The sequence below is a fragment of the Notolepis coatsorum genome, assembly GCF_963971535.1.
Source record: "Notolepis coatsorum genome assembly, chromosome: 14".
NCBI lineage: Eukaryota > Metazoa > Chordata > Actinopteri > Aulopiformes > Paralepididae > Notolepis > Notolepis coatsorum.
The window spans coordinates 54,733,158-54,757,445 of NC_140178.1; the positions used below are offsets into that span (position 1 = coordinate 54,733,158).

The following is a 24,288-nucleotide window of genomic DNA, read 5'->3' on the forward strand; positions in this document are numbered from 1 at the left end:
TCAAACATTCCATACAAATTTACCAGATCTGCTTTTATTTTATATAAGGTAATTCATCTGTAAAGACACATCAAATGCCAAAACAAACTCAGAATTGTCTGTTGTATTGAAATCTGCACAGCAGTAGCTTGTTTATACTTCAATAGTATGCAATTTAGACTAGCTCCCCAAACTGAATGGAAGTGAATGAGGAGCCTGACACCTGGGAGGAATGGTGGTGTTAACAGCGGACAACAGGGACAGAAGTGGTTGCTAGCTTACTTGTAGACTACTTTAAATAAAGGTAAGACTGCTGAAACTGTGTTCTACTAAAGTTCTACTAAGTGAATTTTGGGATGCAAACTAGTGTTGGTGAAAACAAGCCATAAGGCTAGAGGACAGGTCATAAACTAAACAAGCCATAAGACTAGAGGTCATAATAAACTAAACAAGCCATGAGGCCATAATAAACTAAACAAGTACCAAGACAAGAGGTCATAAATTATAATAAACAAAACAAGCCATTGCTTTAGAATGAAGCATGAAAGCATGTTGTAGCCTTACAGGTGAGCATAGTAACATGAACATCCTTGAGGCCGGGTGCTGACTGAGCATAAATCCAGTAGAGGTAGGTAGCAATAAAATAATTGGACGGGAGCCCTCCAGAGACCCATGGGATTACAGACACAAAGATGGACTTTGAAGGCAGGCTTGACCTATACCATCTATGGTCCATTTGTCAAAATAGCCCTGATAATATGCCATCAAGAATTCAACTGAGATGACTTCCATGTTTTGACTAAACTCTATAATTCACATGAGCATTACTACAATATAGAATGTTGTCATTTCACCCATTTGGTATGGTAACACTGCACCATTGAGGATCCACCCTATAGGGAATATAGCTCACTGCATGGGTCTCAATATTGAGTTGTGATAATACCTAGCAAAGGCCACTATTTTTACCTTAATATTCTGTTGCCTTCATTAATGTCACAGCTTCCATCTGTGGCTATTTTACCGCAGCCATTTTGTATCCCTCTCAGTAAGCATTAAGCGGGATGTTTCACTGTAGTAGAGGCATCAACCTCCTCACTTCAATACATTTGGGGGACCTAGTCTAAATATCACTTAAGTCGTTTTTATAAGCCAATGTTGCCATTTTTCTAATTAATGACAAGACCGCATGTAAACATGGGTGACATTAGGCAAAGATGCACAGCACACTCAAGCTAAAAATTTTATTAAATCTTTTAATTTTCAAATATATTAAATCTTTGACATAGTCTGTTTTATTGTAATCTGAACAGCAGTTAGTTTATACTTCAGAAGTAGTATAAAGAAGATAGTCCGCTGAAACTTGGTCCATAAATATTTGGACATTGAAACAATTTTCTGTTTTGGCTCTGTACACCATCACAATGGACTTGAAATGAATAAACTAAATAAACCATAAGGCTAGCGTTCATAAACAAAACGAGCCATAAGATTACAGGTAATTATAAACAAAATAAGCCATTGCTTTAGAATGAAGCATGAAAGCATGTTGTAGCCTTACAGGTGAGCAGAGTAGTAACATGAACATCCTTGAGGCCTGTTAATTAATGCTTGTATATCTAATTTTATGTTGTTATGTTTATGTTTATGTGTATGTTTAAAAAATTATAAAATAAAATATAGAACATCCTTGAGGCCGGGTGCTGACTGAGCATAAATCCAGTAGAGGTAGGTAGAAAAGGCCAGCACACTGAAGGCTCCCGATCAATGATCTTTTATTGCTGCATTAAGCGGTTGCTGTTCCAAAACACAACTTGTGCTTAATGCAGCAATAAAATAATTGAACGGGAGCCCTCCAGACCCACATGACTAGACCTTGAAGTAGGGATGTTCGATATTGGCTTTTTTACCGATATCAACAGATACCGATATATGCAGGGTCCCCCCCCCCCCCCCCAAAAAAACGGAATAATTTCAGGTAATTAACATTATATCTCTTGTGGAATTAACACAACATTATGCATACTTTTGACAATAAATAAAATCAGAATTTGTTCTTACTTGCTTGCCTGGGTAGATAAAGGTTAAATAAATTTAAAAACAGATACCGATCATTTCCGATATCACATTTTAATGCCAATATCGGCTGATAATATCGGACATCCCTACTTGTAAGTCAACCTAAAACAAACGACCAGAATACATAAACTATTTACCTGTTACTTACCGTAAAAGGGGCGCAAAAATAATGATAATGTCACTGTTTTCGACCGACCAATCGAAATCGAGGAAGTGGCACTGGCGGAGCCGGAGGACTAAATATCAACAAACATGGCAGAGCAGGAGAGGCTGATTCTTGCGGTGTCCGACAACCCTGTGATTTATGACCTTACTTTGAAGGGCTACCACAATAATAACGTGAAGAACAACAAGATACTTCCGTCGACACGGCCCCTTAACACTTTCTCTGCCACGCTTATATCCATCAATGTTTGATCACTGCCAGCACTGTAAGTCTATGGAGATTTTTACCTTCTTTGCAGGGCTATAACTTTTTTAATTGTATTGCTAAATTGACATTACTATGGCCCATTCAACATCGATTATCTATCGTTCAGGATGTAGGAACGTTTTACTTTTTCATTCACACATTCATACAAAAATACCGCCTAGAGCAGGGGTCAGGAACCTTTTTGACTGGGAGAGCCATAAAAGCCAAATATTTCTAAATATATTTCATTGAGAGCCATATAGTATTTTTAACATATAATATATTAAATATGTCTTACTTTTAATGCGACTTCTGGTGCTGCATGGTTTTGCTGATGGCCTTGTAATCTGGTTCATACGTGGTGAGATTGAGCTTCATGCAGGCGTTGAGGCTTCCATCAGTTAAACGTGAGCGTAGGTTGGTCTTAATGTTCCTCATATGCGAGAATGACTGCCCACATGCATATGTAGAGCCAAACATGGTCAATACGGCAATACTCACGCTGCATTGTGTGGTATGTCACAGGAAGCTCGTTCCAAGTTTTAAGAATCAGCTGGTCTTCAGGTTGAAGATTTTTTATTTCTGTCCACTTGTGTTCCCTCGCCAGCTCTGCTCGCTATATCTTCAGCTACAGATACTATTAGCTGTATCTTCAAAACTAATTTCTGTTTACTTTAAAATGACACAGTATTATTAAGAAATATCACAAGTATTAAAAAAAAAAAAATTTTTTTTTTTTTTTTACAAAAATTTCTGGGAGCCATATGCTGTCACCAGAAGAGCCATATATGGCTCGCGAGCCATAGGTTCCCGACCCCTGGCCTAGAGTATAAATATGTTTTTATCGTTTTCTGCAGTATTTCCTAGAACGTGAGATATAGGCATAAATGCATATATTAGATTATCAAATGCCGTTTGATACCGATCCACGCTATATTAAAAATTTCAACTGTACATGGTCCTAAACGTTATGACTGATCATGCGCGGGTGAACGGAGGGGGTCGTTTATAATTCCGTGATCGTCGCCAAATGATTAGTATGGGTGATACATAGACCAGAGCAGTTTGCATCGATAACAACAAACAAAAACGCTGAAACTCACAGCATCCTCCTCTTAGCGTTGGGCGATGATACTGGAGCAAACAGATCCCAGTTATGTGATGGGGATCGAGGCGATCCATTTCCGGTTTGTATAATACGAATACACGCCCAAATCATGTCGATTATTGAGTTATGGCAATGATCCATATCCACGGTGTGTGTCTTGAGTCCTGCGACGTTAAACAAGTGGCCGGACGGATTTGGGAGACGCACCGAGCTCCAACGGGCATATCCGGTTTGGCAACTCGCCGATCAGCCACCAGGTGGCAGTATTGAAGCGTTGCAGAGTTGTGCTGGCTCACACAGCATCAGACAAGGCTCTGTGAGTGAAATATGAATACCATGGCGAAAATATTAAATGTGATCAGAATAACGTCGTACGCCGTGATCTGGCAGAATTCGCATGAACTTGAAACCCGTTCTATGACGTTATTGGCGGGGAATGTGTTAAAGACCCATGGGATAACATCCTAGTATAGATGTTTCAAAGTGACAATAACATTATAAAAATAAGTGTTTCCTGTTGCAATATTTGCTAATGTAATAACAGACAGGAAATGCGGGTCCAAACTGTTCCCTAGCAACAGAATTCCAGTGAAAGTTTATATATATATATTAAAAAAAAAAAAAACACACACATTTACCCAGGGTGCTATTGAAGATTGAAAAAACAATATAACATTTGTTGCTGGTGATCTGAGGAAAGCATGCAGACGAACCAAGTAACACCTCCAGGGTGTTAGTTGAACCCCAAAAGCCTAACATCGATGTAGAACTCACGATCATGATAACAAATCAACTGCAAGGTTTAAGTCAAATTTTATTCCATATTAAAACAGATCAGGGGAAGGCACTTGAAATAATTTAAGTCTGCAAATCAAACCTTAAATGGGTTACTTACCAAAGCTATATGCCAAGATAGGGAGACACTGACTGCAGTTGTCAAGTTTCAACCATAGCTGAATTTGTGTTGTTATGGTAACAACCAACCTAGCTGGTAGCTGTGGGGATTTTAGAACTAGGACATTTCTCATAGAACAAAATAAATGCTGCTGCAAAATGAATATTGAACAGAAAATAAACAAAAATATTTATAATGAATCAATTAAACAGGCACTGGAAACCAAGGACTCGCTTCATATACACTGAGCTTTATTTTAATTTAGAAGTTCATACATTGATGTTTTGGCTACATTTGAATTATTTTCATTTAAATTTTAAAGTATTTTCAGCCATATTGGGTTGAACAGTTGATTATCTACAGCCCTTTTCGAGCCATGCCTCCCCCACCCTCATTTCAGGGTGCTAAAAGTATTACAACCTATTTATATTCACTTAAGTATATATATACTGTCTATATATATATAAAATTATAACATGCAGTAGCTTCTATACAAACCATAAACGCCAGACTCTTGATTTCAAATACAGGTTATTTTCCCCACTCTTTATTACATGCCTATTCTTGCCTGAAGCGAAACCAGATTGGTGCCATCAAGAGGCCACACTGATATTCATAGGGATAGGTTCATAGACAAATATGAATAAACAATCAACAGAGAAACCCTAGTCTACTGTTGACCTCATTTGGATTAATATAAAAACTTTCAGAGATGACACCACCAATGTTCCAAGGTTGTGACACCTGCGTTTGTATTGTGTATATATCCCAAGAAAATGCAATCTCTGACAGGGATATGGTCACCAAAATGTATGCAAATTTAACTCTTGATGTTTCAAGGACAGACGTCAGTGGTCTGTAAATATGTATACTGAAAATCAATAAGAAACTCTTTTCCCCCAAGCATTTCAGGTTGTGACAGAACTTCAATGCAGATAACAGTATTTCAAACCTATTAGAACAGTCAATGCTAGAATGAGGTCCAGGGAACAATAGTACAAAAATGTGGCATGTTGTAGCCTTCCATGGGTCTCGACATGCCAGGCTAGACATGTAGCAAATATGAATTAGGTCCGGGAAACTGCTACAAAACACCATGACATTTATATAAAAAGAAAAAAAGAAATAAAAGAAGGTTTTTTTACTTGGTGGTTATGCTTGCTCTTAAAAGGGTAAGTTCCAAATGTTGGAACCATATCCCTACTTCCTACTTACCAATGATGTCCATCTGTAGAGGCCTTTCTCAGCACAATCCATGATGTTTTTTTTTTTTATCCACTTTTTCTCCTTATTTCCTATTTTTCTCCCATCCCAATTTCACCTCGCCAATTCTCCCCTCCCCTGTCTCGAACGTTGCTAGACTATGCCTCCCACTGGTCGGCTGCAGTGAGGACCAAGCCTTGCATCACGTGTCCCCTCCGGTACACAAGGAGGCAGCTGTCGCATCTTTTCACCTGAACAGCGCGATCTCTCAGTGGCGAGGAGTAACGCGTGGGAGGCTCATGCTGCCCCCGATACTTCCTGATTCTGCTGTACAGGCGCACCAACTTTATTCGTTTTGTGAAGGAAGAGGCGGGTATCCATTATGAAGAACAGCATGAATTGTGTTGGAAAAGGACTCAACCTGACAACACCAGTGATGAGTAGGAAATAGGGCTAGGGATCAAACATTCTGAATGTACCCTTTAACCTTGTGGGGGGAAAAAACGTTAAATGTACTACATGACATGTTTGACGTGAATTGTTGTATTGGTGGTCATCTCCTTCCTCCCCTTCTGTTGGATCAGTGTTGTAGTTCTACCCGGCTTGCTCCACTTCAGCACCAGAGATCCTTCCCCATCATTTAACCTAGTCAGACTTTCCCTCCCGCTTGATCGTCACACTCCGGTTCCGGCATGGAGTCTGCCTCCTGGCTCTCCTCTTGTTCCTTTGAGCTGGACTCCAGATTGTGGTACCGCTGAATGTGGTTCTTCAGACTGACGTTGTGGTTGAAGCCCTTCCCGCACTGAGGGCATGTGAAGGGCCGCTCCCCCGTGTGGATCCGCATGTGTGAGCTGAGGTGGCTCTCCTGGTTGAAGGAGCGCTGGCACACTTCACAGACAAAAGGCTTTTCCCCTGTGTGAACCAACATGTGCCTTTCCAGGTTGGTGAGGTTTCTAAACTCTTTCAAACATGTCAGACAGAGGTGCCTTTTAAGTTTTCCGTGTGTTCGCAGGTGACCGTTTCGTTTCAGGATGCTGGAGAATTTCTCAGAACATTCTGAACACCCATAAGGACGCTTCTTAGCTTTGTGGTTCTTTTCATGGTTCTGCTTGTCCAGCTTTGTTTGAAATGATTTGAGGCAGAACTTGCATGGATATGTCCGGTCAAGTCGATGAGAGCCTTTATGTATCAAGAGGCCACGCTTTGAAATGCAACGCTTTCCACAGTCGAGACAAATGTACTTTTTCAGCTTGTGCTCACACGTATGGCTTTTGTGGTTTGCGGCCAAAACACCGCATTCGGTGCAAAGTGGCCAGCGACGCTTGTAGTCGTGTTCACCTTTGACATGTTCCAGAAAGCCTTCCAGATCATCAAATCTCATGTAGTATTTGTCAAATCCAACTGCTTCTTCCCGTACACACATCCCACAGGCGTGCAGCTTCTTATGTCGCTGTGTGGTGCAGGTGAGTTTGGACTCCTCTGCACAGTCGACACACCACTCCACCAGCTTCGTGTCCGCTCCAGATTCCTCTCTTTCCTTTGAAGGTGCATCGAGTTCCGAGTTCTCAGAGGAGTCGGAGTCCAGGAGGGGTTCATTTTCCTCATCTGATGGACACCATTCATCTGAACTTTCCTCAGGCACTTTGTCATCATCTGAAGGCATCTCCTCATCATCTGAAGGCATCATATCCTCCTTGTCACTGACTACATGACACTCAAACAACTCTGACGTGAACTCCATGGTCAAGGTACAAACATCTTCCAAGTCTTGCTTTTTGTCTTTAGAATCAGCCTTCCTTGCCTTCCTCGTCTGGAAGGTAAGACAAATCAAGCGTTCAGTTAGATTAATTCTTCAACACATTAACACTATGGCGACCAGCGGGGCGCGGCGATTTAGGCCTCAGAGGACAGAGGATTGTAAACAAACTGATGTACTTTCTAAGAGCTTTATATATCATTTATAATATTGCTATCTGTCCATTCTCATTGTCACTCGAGTGCATAAACCGTGCCTTCATAATGGCTTAAAGAAAATAAAAATCCATCGGTTGGTTGTCATTTTATAACGTCGTGAATATAAGGTATATCGCACTTTTCGTCTAGGCTTCTCTGCAGGAGGCTGCAAAAAAGGATAAACATTGGCGCAGTTATATCAAACGCCATTTCTGCTGTATATATACGAATGAAATAAAACAAACTGCGTAGCATCCGGACTATTACAGAGCATCTATGGATGAAATGGGGGCGGCGGGGAACGCCGATTACTATTATTGATTAGCAATACAGTGTGCGTTCAATATAGCATTTTCATTGATCACGTTACGTTATAAAACAATGTCCAATCCAGCTGTAATTTGGGGTAATATTATCCTACCGTCAGGCCATGTGATCGCCGGCAGCATTTCCTCACCAGTCATCGGATTCTGGTAGACCGATATGCACATTGGCTAATCATAAATCCCATTATTCCACGCTGAAAAAAACGCTCTGCAAGCTGATCCAAGATGGAGGGTCTTCTTTTGGAATCAAGGATCTATGATCCGCCCACAGAACTGTAAAAGCATTTTTTTTTAATCCACATAATGATACTGCAGTGGAGCAATGACGCCCCTAAGCGGGTCTGGCCGGTACTGCATGATTCGAAAATCAAATATGTGAAAAGATCCTGCTAGTGGATCGGGTACCTAAGAAGCGTTATAAATATGGAATAAAACAATAACAACTTGCCACGAGTATATACGTGGCTCTGGTCCACAACGCTCTTTTTCGAAACAAGTATATATACGTGGACGGACGCCATAGTGTTAACAAAACCTACACAGATACAGCTAGGGCTGCACAGATACCACTTAGCACTGCACAGATACAGTCCGAAAAAGCTTATTGTGTCATTTGTTCAGTTTCAGATGTAACATTTGATTTGTTAGAAGAACTGTTTTAGTGCTGCACCCTCTGTGCACAGCCAACTCTCAGTATACTGAGGGGGCGTGGCCCTCTGTTCATTGAACGGAGATATCAAGTTAGTGTCATAATACACAAAGCTTTCAAATGTAAACAAATTCATGGGACCAGTGATTGGTTGCTATGGGAGATATTGTCTAACCTGTGATTGTTGAAATCACAGGTGATTGTTGAAATTGTCACCATTGCTGTGGATGTTTCTGAGCCACTGAAATGACCTAGATTGTAGCTAACTTTACTTGTTTGTGGTCTAGCTATCTGATATCCTTTACTACTGACAGACTGATGGATGGGCCAATCCCAACCCATCCCTGAGTTGATTATGTAATCTCCTCATGGAAGCAGATTGGATATCTGAAATGGTTTGATTCTGTTGATATCCAGGGGGATAGAGATCAAAGGTCAAGAGATCAAACAGTTGTAACATTTTGGGTAATTTTATATCAACATACCTGCAAAAGATGCAATGATCTTCAGGGCAATCATGCACCCTAAAAGTAGGCTCCAGGTTCCCCTTAACACTTTGAGCGCCAGAGGTTAATTCCGTATTAGTCCCTTGAATGCCACCAACGGCGCCAATGTTAACATTAATATCGCCTAATCTATGTTTTAAATTATGGCTATGTGTCTAATCTGCCCGTCGCTTATCAAAGAATCATGTTCCAGTCAACATTGGCAAGGCAGATTGGTTTTTTATCGCTTCATTTCCGTTTGATAGCATTTTGAAAATCACCCGTTTTCCGGGGAAAAACAACCCATTCTATGATAATCGCCTTTTACTGGAATATTGCAGAACGTTGTTATTGTCGGCCTATTTATGAATCGTTTTCAAATAAACGCTAGATGATCGATAGTATATGTGTAGCTGCTCTCATTTCCTGATCGCTTTTACAGTGAAACAGCAATATCACATATCACATAAACGCTTATATGTCTGTGAAAACGAGTCTGATTATCCTAACACTGATAACATAGATTCCTTACCTGACATCAGATGGTATCCAAATGGTATATTCCAATTCCTGATCACCATTCGAAAAAATCGATAAGTGCATAGATCCAACGTGATACAGTAGGAAGTAGGAACTCATGATCCGCGCGGCTCAGAGGCTCCAGAATGAACTCTGGTAGACCCCGGCTGCATCAGTGAGAAGTAAAATGTGGAGTCAGAAATCCGTTCTCCCATTCACTTTCATTGAGTCCATTCCAAAAGGGTGATTTACCATCTGGGAGACGATAGGGGGCGCTTTTTTCAGATCCGAGCGGCGGCGGTCCCTGGATCTCCAACGGTAGGCTCGCGTGATGCAATATGATTTCAGATCACTAATAAAAAAATGTAAAATAAATACCCGAGAATACTCGGGCGTGGCACTCAACGGTCGGGGCGTAAACCCGAATATTCTCGGGCGTGGCACTCAAAGTGTTAAAGTGTAATTACTTTGCAACTCAGCTGCAATATACATATCTTGATATATGACATTTGGAGAATTGCAACCTACAGTAGCCTTCATAATTTATATTTAACATCTTAAGCCTGAGCGGTCCGGTACGAGATTGATATCACACCATAAATCCATCTCTACAGAATGTATGAATTAATGTTGAATTTTATTTCCAAATGTAGCCAAGAGTAAAGACCCTAACCCAGTGTGTATATTTTCAGCACTATGTTTGTTTACCAATGATTTTAAGTGTTATTAGTGAAATATGAGTTTATAGAAATCTCAGGGTATCGAGTCGGAAAAAGGCGCTTATAGACGCAAGGATTGGGTGCAACCTACCTTGAGTGTAGTCTTTTGAGAGAAGAGACCCAGGGCTTTCGAATTTCCTAAAACTACACTTCGCAGCTCACGCCAGCCCCTTTATCATCTGAGTTCTAGCGTGACTTTTTTCTTATTTTTCGGGATCATATCCCACAACGTTATTGCCATAAAACAGAACGCAGTTAGTTTCTCTACCTTTCTGTGAACGTCTATCAAAAATCTGATGAAAAATGGTGGATAAATGTACATATATAGATATTCAAATTGCGCGGATGGCAGAATTCAGTACTGTACCTGTATCTACAAAACCTCCTTTTAATCATCTGCCCTTTATTTATTTGCTTAGATTTTTTGTACACGTGATCTCAAGAAGGTGCTGAATGAGATCAGTGGCAATTTTTGCATGGTGTTATTCACCGTCAAAGATGAAAAAAGAAAAGAAAGAGACACAATTTAGACACAATATTTCTGACACTGGGAATACATTCCCTGAGATCCATAGATGTCCCTAGATACTAAGAACATGCAAATGGACCTTGTAGAAGTGGAGCAATCTTCCATTTACTTATGTATTTTTAGGCGGATTTTCTGAAAATATGGCTAGGGCTTAAGAAGTTAAAGGAACACTCCAATATATTATAGGAAATGCGGTTACTAGCTGGTCTGTCTCTCCTTTCATTCATTTGTGCGAAGCTAGTTTAGCTTGCAGCCGGGTAGCTTTCTACTGAACGCACAGAGAGAAAATTGGTATCCATCTTCTTATCCGACTCTGGAGAAAACTGTAAGCATATTTCCCATAATGTCGGTGTCTTCCTTTAAGTATGGTCAGTAGAGCTGCCGCGGTATTGATATTTTCCTTACCGCACGAATTTGCGAAATATTTCCTACCGCCGCGGTTATTACCGCACAGTGCGCACAAAAAAAAAATAAGTTTGAATGCATTTTTTTTTTTTTTAGTAGTCTACTCTTATAGCCTGCCTCTAGTCTAATGGCGCTTTTCCACTGCATAGTACCCACTCGACTCGACCTGCTTTAGGCACCTGGTACTTCGTTCCTTTTCCACTGCAGCCAGGTACTACTCCGTTTGTCTCCGACGTGTGGGGATGCAGGCGGGGCCGCTCGCTTGTGTACACTGAAAGCTCCGTGGGCATAGATGTCCGAGGGCTTGCAGCAAGCCAGAGTTTAACACAGTTTCAATCAATCAATCAATCAATCAATAACAACATTAACCAGACTCTCGTTGCGTCTATTCTGCCAAAGCTAACGTTACCTCTCATTGTGTATTCTACCAAGCAAACCCGGGTTTAACGTTACCTCTCGTGTATATCGGCTGACGGTAGTATTACTATTAGGCTAATAACAACAACAAACTTAACACATCAGCGATCTTGTTGTGACACTAAACTCTCCGCTCGGTGGTAAATTGGGTTGATGTCGGTTTTGTTTCATCAATAAATAAGGCAGAATACACAGTGAATCCATTCTTTTTTGTTTATTGCAATTGGTTCTGTCGCAAACAAATCCTGAATGAAATGCATCCTTAGCGAGGCAGTAAAGATGGCGGCGTTCTGTTTTCGTTCAGAGGCTACAAAGTGTGACGCGTCTCTCTTCTGACCTGTCAGTGGTCTGCAATGTTTCACATGACTTTTCTGGTACCACTTCTACCCAATAGGGTCGCTTGGAACCGAGTAGGGTATATCTGCAGAGCCGCAAGCCAACTTTATTATTATGATAAAAAACAGCGGTGACGCGGTATTCAGCCTAACTCTGCGGTGAGCGTGATGCAACAGCGATACCGCGGTAATGCGGTTATCGCGGCAGCTCTAATGGTCAGGTACAAAATACAGATCCATTATGTTTACCTAACAGTATAGAATGCAGTGTGATACTAGCACAGCTATACAACAAGCACAATAAAAGGCTGAGGTCTATTTACCTGTTTGCTTTTCACAGTCTCCTTGACTTCCGTCTCAGCTATAGGCGAATGGCTCCACCACTCCCTCTGATGGCTACAGATCTGACACTCCTGAATGACCGAGAAGCGGCTGATTTCCTCCTCAATGCGGGCATTGGTTCCAAAGCCGCACATAGCACACACTTGGAACAGCTGCAGCAGACAGTCTCTGGCCACATGGAGGTCACAGTTCCTGTTAAAAGGTTAGGTTGGAGGTTTCTATATTTGGGAGCTTCAATCTCCGACAATCAATCTGTACCTTAAAGTTATAGGTTGTTTAAGTTTGGTAGAACATGTACACCATTTCCCCCCCCCCTTCCATGCACGAGTAGCAGCCAGCTACTGTGGTACAGATTCATGACCCCTAGGAGGATGAACTCCTTTTTTAGTTACCGCATGACCTTTCCTCTAGCGCCACCATCAGGTCAAACATTACAATTTTAGAATTATTGCATCTCAAATAGCTTTTCTAAATTGCTGGGCACATTCATGACCTAGAGAAAGAAAGAAGTCTATTGAAGTTGGTGAACCCATGACACACTCTAGTGCCCCACCATCAGGCCGAACTTTCAAATTTGTTTATCTCCTGATCCATCATACAGTCATACAATTGGTATTGAGAGATGAGTCTACTCAAGCACAACAACTTTGCCACAAGGAACTATGAAGTCCGCCATATTGGAATTTCCACCATCTTGAATTATTGAAAAAACCTTATTCCCTACTCCTACGCCTGTTCACCTGATTTTTTGCCAAACCGTCTGTGTGGAATCTGGTGACTAACATCGTCAAATGTTGTCATTTAGATAATTGGTCGGCCAAACCATAAACTGCCAGATCAAATAAAATCTGGGACACAAACAGGAAATTATTTGTTATTTGCGAATGCACTGTCCGATTTCCTCCAAACTTGACAAATATGTTTGCCTTACAGTAGCAAAGAGGCCTGTGCAGTTCTGAGAATTTGGGATGTTCGGGGGATATACCTGCGGTCTGTCACCAACAGGATATGTCTAGTTTAATAATGTTACACATTGTTGATAATGCAGTGCACTTCAAAAGATAGAATTCAAATCCTTCATTAGGTCTAGATTCTCTAGAACACTAACTACTACTTTCAAAAGATCTGGATCTTTTAAAATATTTTCACAGCTTGTTTCTGAAGTGAATTACAAGTCCCATGAAAACATTCCTTAATAAGTTAACCCTGACTTGAGCACAGTAGCAGGCCCTGCTATGGATAAAAGTGTATCCCATCATAAGATGCACAACAGAGTGAAAAACACTTATTTGTGCTTATTAAAGTTCAACATACTTGGATAAGACATCTGTGTTTGTTCCAAAATCCTTAACACAAGGACGCGTCATCACACCTGTCGAAAAAAGGAGGTAATTTTAGCCTAAACATCCTGCAAAACAAGGCATGACGTGGAGGTGAAGAACCACCTGACACAGCGCATACCTACAAGTTGATTATTCCGCTTATATGGCCACTTGCCAAAGACAAAACACATGTGCCATTTATCCCCCCACGATAAATATGCGTGGTCAGTGGAAACAGTTAGGACGCGGACGGTGTGTGCCATGATAAGTGAAAGGATTATGAAGTGAAGGTTGGGCAGCGGATTAATTTAGAACAGCGATTAATCTTGAGCCGAACTACGTGTGCATTAAAAGGTTTTGACGCACACCTGCTGGCCAATCAGAGTATTCACCCAGACCATGGTAGAAGCAGGTAAAGTCTAGACAATCCTCACTCCACCGGGCCATTGGGATGTTGTAGACCAGTGGTTCTCAAACTTTTTACACCAAGTACCACCTGAGAACGTAGCTGGCTCTCCAAGTACCACCATATGACCGGCGTTAAAATACAGTCTATTCAGCTATGCACAGTTCATGCAGGAGGCAAATGTATTCCTGATACCATTATTTATTGTTAACTTTTGTCAGACACAGCCACAATGTACAAAGAGATAGCACTAGAACTACGCTTCCACACAACTCATCCAATGCAAGGGGCATTGAGAACATAATAACTAACATTCTCACATAGCAAGTGAGAAAGTTAAGAACAACTGTATTTCAGCAAATGTACTTAATTCTCTCTATCTCTCTCTCTCTCTCACACAGCAAGCAATTGTCAGTCATTCTCTCTCTCTCTCACACACACACACTTATATTGTTACAAAAACTTAATTTCCTACATTCTGGTGCAGGCATTTTTACCCTTTAAATGCCAGTGTTTGTGATGGGCATCACAAATTATTGTAAAAAAAGAAGAAAACATATATTCAATACATTTTTGAATGTTTACCCTTTAAATGCCAGTTTGTGTGATGGCATCACAAATTATTGTTAAAAAAACACAAAAAGTTAAATATTTTCAATATATCAAATGCAAAGTACATTTTTCTGGGGGAGATTATTACAGGCTAGGCATGTGTCAATGATTAGCAGCAACACATATTTTGATGGATTTTTTGTAATGTCAGATTTAACACCAACTCTTTTCAGAAAAGTGGGAGTATTTCATTTTTTATCTGACATTACAAGAAATCTAAAAATAAATGGTTATGATCAGGGCTGAAGTTTAATTAAAGATTTATGACTGTTTAGACTGCATTACTCTCTGTCACAGTGATCTCCTGGTTGTTCCCCACTTAGGTTATCTAACTATCGCGCCGCCGCAACCAGAAACACTGGCCTGGCCTGCTTCTAAGTTCAGTGGCCTGACTGCACAAAAAAAAAGAAAAAAAAAAAAAAGAAAAAAAAAATTTAAGCTTTTTTGGAAATGTTTTCAAGTACCACGAGCAGTACCACCAAGTACCACTAGTGGTACGCGTACCACAGTTTGAGAACCACTGTTGTAGACTAAACAACTACATTATGTTCTTATTCCATGTAATTGTACAATACGAGTCTACATGGTCCTCATTTCAAATGATCAAAAATCTTTGTGCATATTTAAATGTAACTCTGTGGTGTTTACTAACCTATGTTCTTCCTGAAAGCCTCTGTGTCCGTTTCCAAAGACACCTGTGAGAACACACGATCACATCAATCTAAGATATATCTCAGCCAGAACACTCACTTCTAATTGGTAAATGGAAAAAGAAGAATGCACCTCTATTGATGGTAAGTCTTCTTCAGCGCTTTCCTGAGGCTGTAAAAAAAAGAATGAACAACAAATTAGAAAAGATCTGCCTCAAAAAGACATGTTGCATAACAAAAAGAAACCAACGTTGGTAGCCTACCAACTTTGAGACTAATTGAAGCACACATAAAATGTCAGGGCTGCCAACTTTTCAGAAAACATTGAAGTGAGATTGAATGGAAGTTGTGTGTGCGCTGCAATAAATGTTTAGGCCCGTTTAGGGTCATCAACACACACTAAAGAAATTTATTTTGATAAATGTTTGTACTTGGAAGTAAAAAAGAAAAACATGACTGTTTCCATACAGCCATTTCCTCAGAGGATCCTACATTATCTTTAGAGGACATTGTGTCTCAAGTCTTTGGCCACAAGTCCAAGTAAAGTCTAATTGTGGAATGAATAATATGTTTTTAATCTGCTGTGCATCAGATTAGAAATAACCGCTGATGTAACATTCTAGGAAATGCACTTTGTTTTCCTGTTGATCATCTTTAATTTATCCATTACCATTTAAAAAATCTGTTTAATACAATTATTTATGTATTATCTTCTACACAGGGCTGTACACTGCGACGAGATTATCGCAAATTGCCCCTTTAATTGGCCGTTGCGATTGGTAAATAATATTTGGGGGCGGGCTTGCGAGTAGTGATTTCAAGCCTTGCATTCGCATTTCACTCCTAAAAGATCCAAGGCGTGTGATGACGCTGAGCACTCGGGTATGATCAGCGGGGAAAATCAACTGATCACTCACTCTGATAGACTGGCTGACTGTCTGATTTAGCTATGAAGAAAAGTAAAGTTAGTAGTAGGGATGGGAATCGATGGTTCCTAACTGGGTTTTGGTCATATGCTCCCGAAATTCTCCCGCTGTTTGGCTGCTTCTATGTGCAGTGAAAACTACTCGAAATGCTTTAGAACCTAGTCATTGATTTAGTTCAGGGTTAGCCGCGGAGCTAACGCTAGCTAACGTGAGCTAATCAAGCTCACAGAGAGAGATAAACAGCTGACAGCAGGTAGTACAGGTACAAATACAATAAAACAAGGGGTGGGGGCTGTTGTGTAAACCTTGTGTCGCGTCAATCTGGTCCACACGTTACTCGTTCATATCTCAGCCTGTGCTGAGATATGCCCATTTCGCGGTCTGTTAATAAAGTTTTCAATCAGACAGATGTATGGAAAGGCTTTTATTATAACATTCGTTGAGGTAAAATCATTATGCCTCATTTAGTCATCCTGCGGAGCACTGGTCTCCTACTCGTCGGCCGCAGGGAGCTAATGTTAGTAGCTTTGTTGTCACTCAGCACACAGGACATTCAGGAAGTCAAAAACGAATAGCGCTTGCCGATTGGTGCTAAGAACAGCAGGGCGGGTGCAAGCGGTGTGACGTAATTGGCAGACTCGACTGTCAATCAAAATTATTCTGTTTTCCGTCAGAATGAATGAATGAAAACTTTATTAACAGATTGCATAATGGGTACAATACAGTACAGGAGGATGAAGACCAGAAAAAGACTTTCGGCTTTTTTACATAAGGGTCCTCCATTTTCAATTCATCAAAACATTTAGAGACATACAAATATACAGTAGTTTCATAAAAATGCTAAAATGCTATTGATTGATTTAAAACTTTATTAACATATTGCAGAATGGGTACAGTACAGCTCAATACATACAATTGTTAAGGGGATGCAGACCAGAGAAATACTTTTGTCTTGTTTACATCAGGGTCCCCCATTTTCAATTCATCATATTTCATATCTAAATCATATAATATCTCATTGCTAAATATATGCAATATATAATCTAATAATACAATAATCTAAATCTAATATATAATATAAAAATGTTAAATGCATGGGTATTTTATTTTGTCTTTAATGTTAGCTTGCAAACTCAAATACTGTCTTGGTAAGCCTCATAATGAATTGTTTGGGGTAAAAAAGAAAAACATCGTGATGTGTATCGCCGAAAAGTCAGAAAATATCGTGATATCATATTTAGGCCATATCGCCCAGCCCTAGTTGGTTCATTATAAAAGATACAAACCTGACAACAAAAGCACTTAAATGTTAAATAAAAGGACCACAGTAATGAGGCAGGAGGAACATATTTTTTTGCACTATAATGGTCAAATTGTTATTTAAAAATGTTTGCCCCTAAATTTCTAATTTAGGGACAAGTGCGCCCCTAGTGAAAAAGCTTAGCGTACAGCCCTGCTACATAAAAGGTATCGATAAGGCCACTTTAAAATATATTGCATGTGTATATAATATGATTTTTTTTTTGTTATTCTGTAGCTGCCCCTCATTGTTGCCTTGGTATGGACATGTAGCCCACCAAACCACTTGCTTTAATATGAAGGGCGCTACATATGATTTGCCTTGCCAATAGGACTGACTTCCTACCATACCGTCTTTACGGCTGTATCACTGTACATATTATACTACAACTCTGTACATACATCTGATTAGCACTACACTCAGTAGTACTCATTTGTATATTTTGTACCCAGTTTAAATCACCTGTACATTGTATATTGCACTTTACTGTTACATTTGTACTCTGGTTGGATGCCAAACTTATTTTCGTTGTACTGTACTTGTGCTGTATATTGACAATACATTTGAATCTAATATAATCCTGGACACCCCATACAATATGATTATTGCTTAACACTTTGAGCGCCACGCCTGGTTTTCCGTTTTACCGCTTGAATGCCACCATCGGCGCCAATGTTAACGTTAATATCGCCTAATCTATGTTTTAAATTATGGCTATGTGTCTAATCTGCCCATCGCATTATCAAAGACTATTTTCCAGTCAGTGCTGTGAAGGCAGATTGTTTTTTTATCGCGTCGTTTCCGTTTCAGAGCAGTTAGAAAAGCCCCCGTTTTGATATAAAAAACAGCTCATTCTGGAGCATTCTATGAAAATCGTCTTTTAGTGGAATATTCCACAACGTTGATATTCGTCTGCCTTTTTATGAATAGTTTTCAAATAAACGCTAGATGATCAATATTATACGTGCACGCAAGCACATTACGGCCGCGCACTGATAATCGCTCCGTTGATTTCCTCACAGACTTTTACAGTGAAACCGAAAGAAGACATTTCACAAAACAGCTTATAACTTCATCAAACTTACTCTGATTATCCTACCACTGATAACATAGAGTCCTTACCTGACATCAGATGGTGAATCAACTCAGACTACCATTGACCTCATTCTGACCTCCGACAAGTCCAAGATCTCAAATAAAGGGGTTATAGCATGTGGGTTAAGTGATCATTATATGATATTCTGTACCCGAAAAAAACTAAAACAAAAGGCTGGCTGCCACAAAACAGTCACATCTAGAGACCTCAAAACCTACTCTAGCGAGGCCTTCAACCTTGAACTGGAGAGTCTGGACTGGTCAGATGAACTCAATGGTACACTGGTTGACGAAACATGGCTTGGTTTCAAAACCAAATTCTCAGCAATACTAAACGACATGGCCCCCCTAAGAACCACCAGGGTAAAAAATCGCGCTGAGCCGTGGATGCACTCCGAAATACTGGCCGCTATGAAAACCAGAGACAAAAAATGCTCTGAGTTTCGTAAAAGTCAGTCAAAGCTTACTAAAAGCACTAGCAGTGAACTCCAAGCCCACGTGACTGAACTCAAACTAGAAAGAAACAGACTAAGAAACGACGTAAACTCCATGATCAAAACTGCAAAAAAGAATTTCATCAATGACAAAACTGAGGAAAACAAAAACAAACCACGTGAACTTTGGAAATTACTCAATAATCAACTAGGATGCAGTAAAAAACTTAAAACCAGATTCTCAAACATAAACATAAAAACGGACAACACGCTCATCACAGACAAGCTGGATGTAGCCAATTACTTAAACATTTTCTTCACAAACATAGCCACAACACTGGTAAACAAACTACCCTCCCACTCAGGGCTTTATGGGGTAGAACACATAGTAGCTTACTACAAAAACCTAGGGGTCCGCAAGGACGACTTCAAGCTGGAAATGGTAACAACAGATGAGGTACTCAATAAACTGAGCGCCCTCCAACCTAACAAGGCCACTGGCCATGACAACATCCCCTCCAAATTCCTCAGAGACTCAGCAGCCGCCATCACACCAATCATCACACACATAATAAACCTCTCCATAAAACAGGGACACGTCCCCAAGGACTTCAAAATTGCGAGGGTGACCCCTCTGCACAAAAAGGGCAGCAAATTAGACCCAGGCAACTACCGCCCTGTTTCTATTCTCACCTCCATCTCGAAAGTCATGGAAAAAATTGTCTACGAACAGGTCGAAAAGTACCTAGCGGAAAAAAATCTAATCTACGAATTCCAATCTGGCTTCAGAACATCCCACTCCACTGACACATGCCTTCTCTATTTGAATGACCACATCAAACAAGAGGTGGACGCAGGCAAATACTGCGGCATGGTCATGCTGGACCTACAAAAGGCCTTTGACACGGTCAATCACTCCATTCTGATTGACAAGCTAAAAGCAATTGGTTTTGATAGTCTATCAGTGAGCTGGATGCAATCCTACCTTGAGGGGAGGGAACAGATGGTGGAGGTAAACGGTACCCTATCCCCCCCCCCTCACAGTGAGCTGTGGTGTTCCACAAGGAAGCATACTAGGACCGCTACTGTTCCTAATTTATGCAAATGACATGTCGTCAGCTTGTGACTGCAACTTGTTCCTGTTTGCGGACGACTCAGCCCTGCTGGTCTCTGACAAGAACAAGTTACAGGTTGAAAAAACCCTCAGCTCGGAACTAGGCAGAATCTGCATATGGCTCGCTGATAACAAACTATCATTACACATGGGCAAAACAGAGTCCATTCTCTTCGGTTCAAATAACAAACTCAGCAAGACCGACGGCTTCTCAGTTACAGTGGGTGACAATATTGTCACAAGGAAAGATGAAATTACCTACCTGGGTTCCATCCTAGAGGCTAATCTCTCGTGTGACAAAATGGCATCCAATGTAATAAAAAAAGTCAACCAACGAACTCGATTCTTGTACCGGATCTCCTCTCTGGTAAACAAGAACACCCTGAAGACTCTGGCAGGAGCACTCATTCAGGGGTACTACGACTATGCTTGCACCTCATGGTACCAAAGCACCTCAAAGGCGCTAAAAACAAAATTACAAACATCTCAAAACAAACTGGTCAGACTACTGCTTGACCTTACTCCTAGAACCCACCTCACCCCTGCCCACTTTGACAACCTAGGATGGCTTAGAGTAGACGACAGAGTACAACAACTTGCAATGGGCCTGGTCTACAAGATACACTACACGACCAAGGTACCCATGTACATGTCAAAATACTTCCCAAAGGTCAGTGAATACCACGATCACAACACCAGAGGGAGCTCCACAAATCATGTTAAACCCAGATTCGGCTCAAATAAGGGACTAAACACGTTTCGCAATTATGCCACATCAATGTGGAACGCCCTACCCAAAGCTGTAAAGGAATGTGGATCACTACCCACTTTCAAAACCTCTCTCAAGGGACACCTACGGGAGACTGCAATTCAACACTGGCCCCTGTAAATATCCTAACCCAACCCCCTCCAATGTACAGTCATTTACCTAGTATGGTTTTGTCAATAGTTCAATGTACAATTGTGTTTGTTAGTACAGTGTCTCCTCCCCCCCCCCCCTCAATGTACAGTGTTACTTGTTTATACAGTGTGCCCCCCGGCCCCCCCCCCCAACCACCTCCAATGCAAATTACCCAGTATGGTTGTCAATATCCCAATGTACCCAACCCCCCCCACCCAACCTCCTCCAATGTACAGTTTCTACGTCAAATGTATATACTCCCTTTTCTTGACTCCTTCTGTATCACAAACAGTACTGTATTTGCAAATCTGGTATGTCATAAATGTATAGATGTAGCAGTACTGACTATCTGTATGTCATGTATGTCATATATGTCTATATGAATTGAAAATGGGGGACCCTGATGGAAACAAGACAAACGTCTTTCTCAGGTCTGCATCCCCTTAACAATTGTATGTATTGAGCCGTACTGTATTGTACCCATTCTGCAATCTGTTAAATAAAGTTTTCATTCATTCATTCATTCATCCAACTGGTATATTCCAATTCCTGATCACCATTCGAAAAAATCGATAAGTGTATGGATCCAACGCGATACTGTAGATCTCCATGAGCCGCGGGGATCTGAGGCTCCAGAATGAACTGTGGTAACCCCGGCTGGATCAGTGAACTGGAAAATGTGGAGTACCGGATTTTTTTCCCCATTCATTTTCATTGAGTCCATTCCAAAATCACTTATGTCATCTGGGAGACGACAGGGGGCGCTTTTTTCCACAGTGATCACCGGCGCAGCTCGGCTATACTCGGGTAGGCTCGGGTGATGCAATAATTTTTCAGATCAAAAAAAAAAAAAAAAAAAAACGAGAAATCTCGTGAGTGGCATTCTACGTCACTATTAAAAACCCGAGAAATCTTGTGAGTGGCACTCAAAGTGTTAATCATCAATAAACAGTCTTTACAAAATAGAGAATTGTTGACAATAATACTGGGTAGGGATACACAGATATGAAAATTTGCCACAGATACCGATTGTTCAACTAACACAATCGGCCGATACCGATATTTGTGACAAAAAAAATTGTAATAATTTTTTTTAATGAAACTACTGTATATTTGTGTATGTCTCTAAATGTTTTGATGAATTGAAAATGGAGGACCCTTATGTAAAAAAGCCGAAAGTATTTTTCTGGTCTTCATCCTCCAGTCCACTGAGCTGTACTGTATTGTACCCACTCTGCAATCTGTCAATAAAGCTTTCAATCAATCAATCAAGACAAATGCATAGAAAAGCCCTTATTATAACCAAATAACAAAAAATGATATCATCGTTTATGAAAATGTTTTAGCCCTATGCTTGACTATTATTTTAGCCATGGCAACAAATAAAATAATAATAAAATGAATAAATAAAATATTAAATAAATAGGCTACACGTCTCTCTTTTTGTGTTACAAATTGTGCTCACCAATATGAACATAGGCCTCTTTACTTACTTAAAAAAAGGAAACATCAAGAAATATGTTTATGGTATTAATTCCACCATGCCATGTAGCACTATATCTCTCCCAGTATGGTCTGCCGGGCTGCAGCTGGATACTAATTGTCTCAACCAGAGCTCTCAACCAATGCAATGCAACAGAACAATTTTGATTGACAGTCGATTCTGCCAATTACGTTACACCGCTTGCACCCGCCTCTGCTGTTACCACCAATCGGCAAGCGCATATTCGTTTTTTACTTCCTGGATTGCCGCCATTGATCTGCAGCGAGAGAACAACAACAAACCAACGCGCTAATAACGTTAGCTCCCCGCTGGCCACGAGTAGATTACCAGCAGCGCAGGATGACCAAAAACGAGGCATAATGATTTTACTGCAACAAATGTTATAATAAAACAAAGCTTTTCTATACATTTGTCTGATTGAAAACTTTATTAACAGATTGCAGAATGGGTACAACTCAGTACGGGCTCTGAGCAACGGAAGGAACGGAGCTATGAATTGAGTAATGCTTGCTACTTGCTATGTTCGGGTAAATAATATGCTGATGTTATTGAACGTGTAACACTAACTATATAACGTTAATGCCACAAAACGAATGCCTTTGTTAATCATAAGTAGTAACTTTGATGCAGTAGCTTGTGTGTGTGTGGGGGCGGTGTTGTGCAGGAGGTCGCTTGACTGAACTTTTTTCTGCCTTTTGACGCAACACAAATTGATGGATATTTATCGGCTACTGCCATCGGCACATTTGAGCTTATCGGCCGATACCGATACCCGATCGATACATCGGTGCACCCCCTAATACTGGGGCAGCACACTGTTGAATGAAGTTGGGTACAGCATTGCTATAAAGAAAAATGGCAATCAATGCGCGTTAACACTTTGAGTGCCACGGACGCTTTATGTCGTTAGTTCATGCCGCCAGTTGAATGCCAGCAACGCTATATAGCGTTTTGTTTGTCTTTTTTTTTTAATTAGCTATTTGAATTCATTCATCAATCGAGCCTCACGCTAGTGCTCCAAACTCTGAGCTCCATTGGGAAAATACCGCCCCCTATCGTCTCTCCCTGTGTAACTGCACCCCATTGGATTAGACTGGTGGGGGGGGGGGGTCCAGTTTCCTCATTTTACTTATCCGGCAAGCCACCTGAAGAGACCGAAGTGATTGCCGAGCCGGAAAACAACGTGGAATACATATTTACAGTACCCAGCGCTGAATCAATAAACGCGATCGATATTTGGAATGGTGATCAGGAATTGGAATAATCTTTTGGAGAACATCTGATATGAGGTAAGGAATCTATTTTATCAGTCTTGGGGTAATCGGATCCGTTTTCACTAGGGATGTCCGATATTATCGGCCGACCGATATTATCGGCCGATATCGGCAGTAAAATGTGATATCGGATGCGAGGTACAACATTCAACAACAGGATCGAGAATATGGAAAGAATTTGGATGGAAAAACATAATCAGATTCTTTATAACCCCAGAGCTGAAGGGAAAATATGCACCAACACAAAGAGCATGCTGGAGGATGTGTGGGAAGGAGGGGGCAAATCACACGCACATATTCTGGGGATGTCAGAAGCTGAAGGGGTATTGGGAGGAGATAGGGGAAGCAATGATCAGAATATTAGGATACGGGCTACCACAAACAGGACTGGTGCT

The 24,288-nt window shown here is 40.7% G+C and overlaps 1 protein-coding gene across 6 annotated transcripts in view; it reads right to left on the minus strand.

The window, feature by feature from the left end:
- Nucleotides 1–4,423: 4,423 nt before the first annotated feature.
- The window catches only part of LOC311241088 (uncharacterized protein), an 87,787-nt gene continuing 67,922 nt past the window's right edge, over nucleotides 4,424–24,288 (minus strand). For all 6 annotated transcript variants that reach the window (XM_084329780.1, XM_084329778.1, XM_084329777.1 and 3 more), the window contains 5 exons: nucleotides 15,479–15,517; nucleotides 15,348–15,390; nucleotides 13,670–13,727; nucleotides 12,337–12,547; nucleotides 4,424–7,486 (listed from right to left, as the gene is read on the minus strand). In XM_084329780.1, coding sequence (XP_084185906.1) covers nucleotides 6,326–7,486; nucleotides 12,337–12,547; nucleotides 13,670–13,727; nucleotides 15,348–15,390; nucleotides 15,479–15,517 — 1,512 coding nt within the window. In that variant the 3' untranslated portion in view covers nucleotides 4,424–6,325. The remainder of the gene's footprint in view (nucleotides 7,487–12,336; nucleotides 12,548–13,669; nucleotides 13,728–15,347; nucleotides 15,391–15,478; nucleotides 15,518–24,288) is intronic.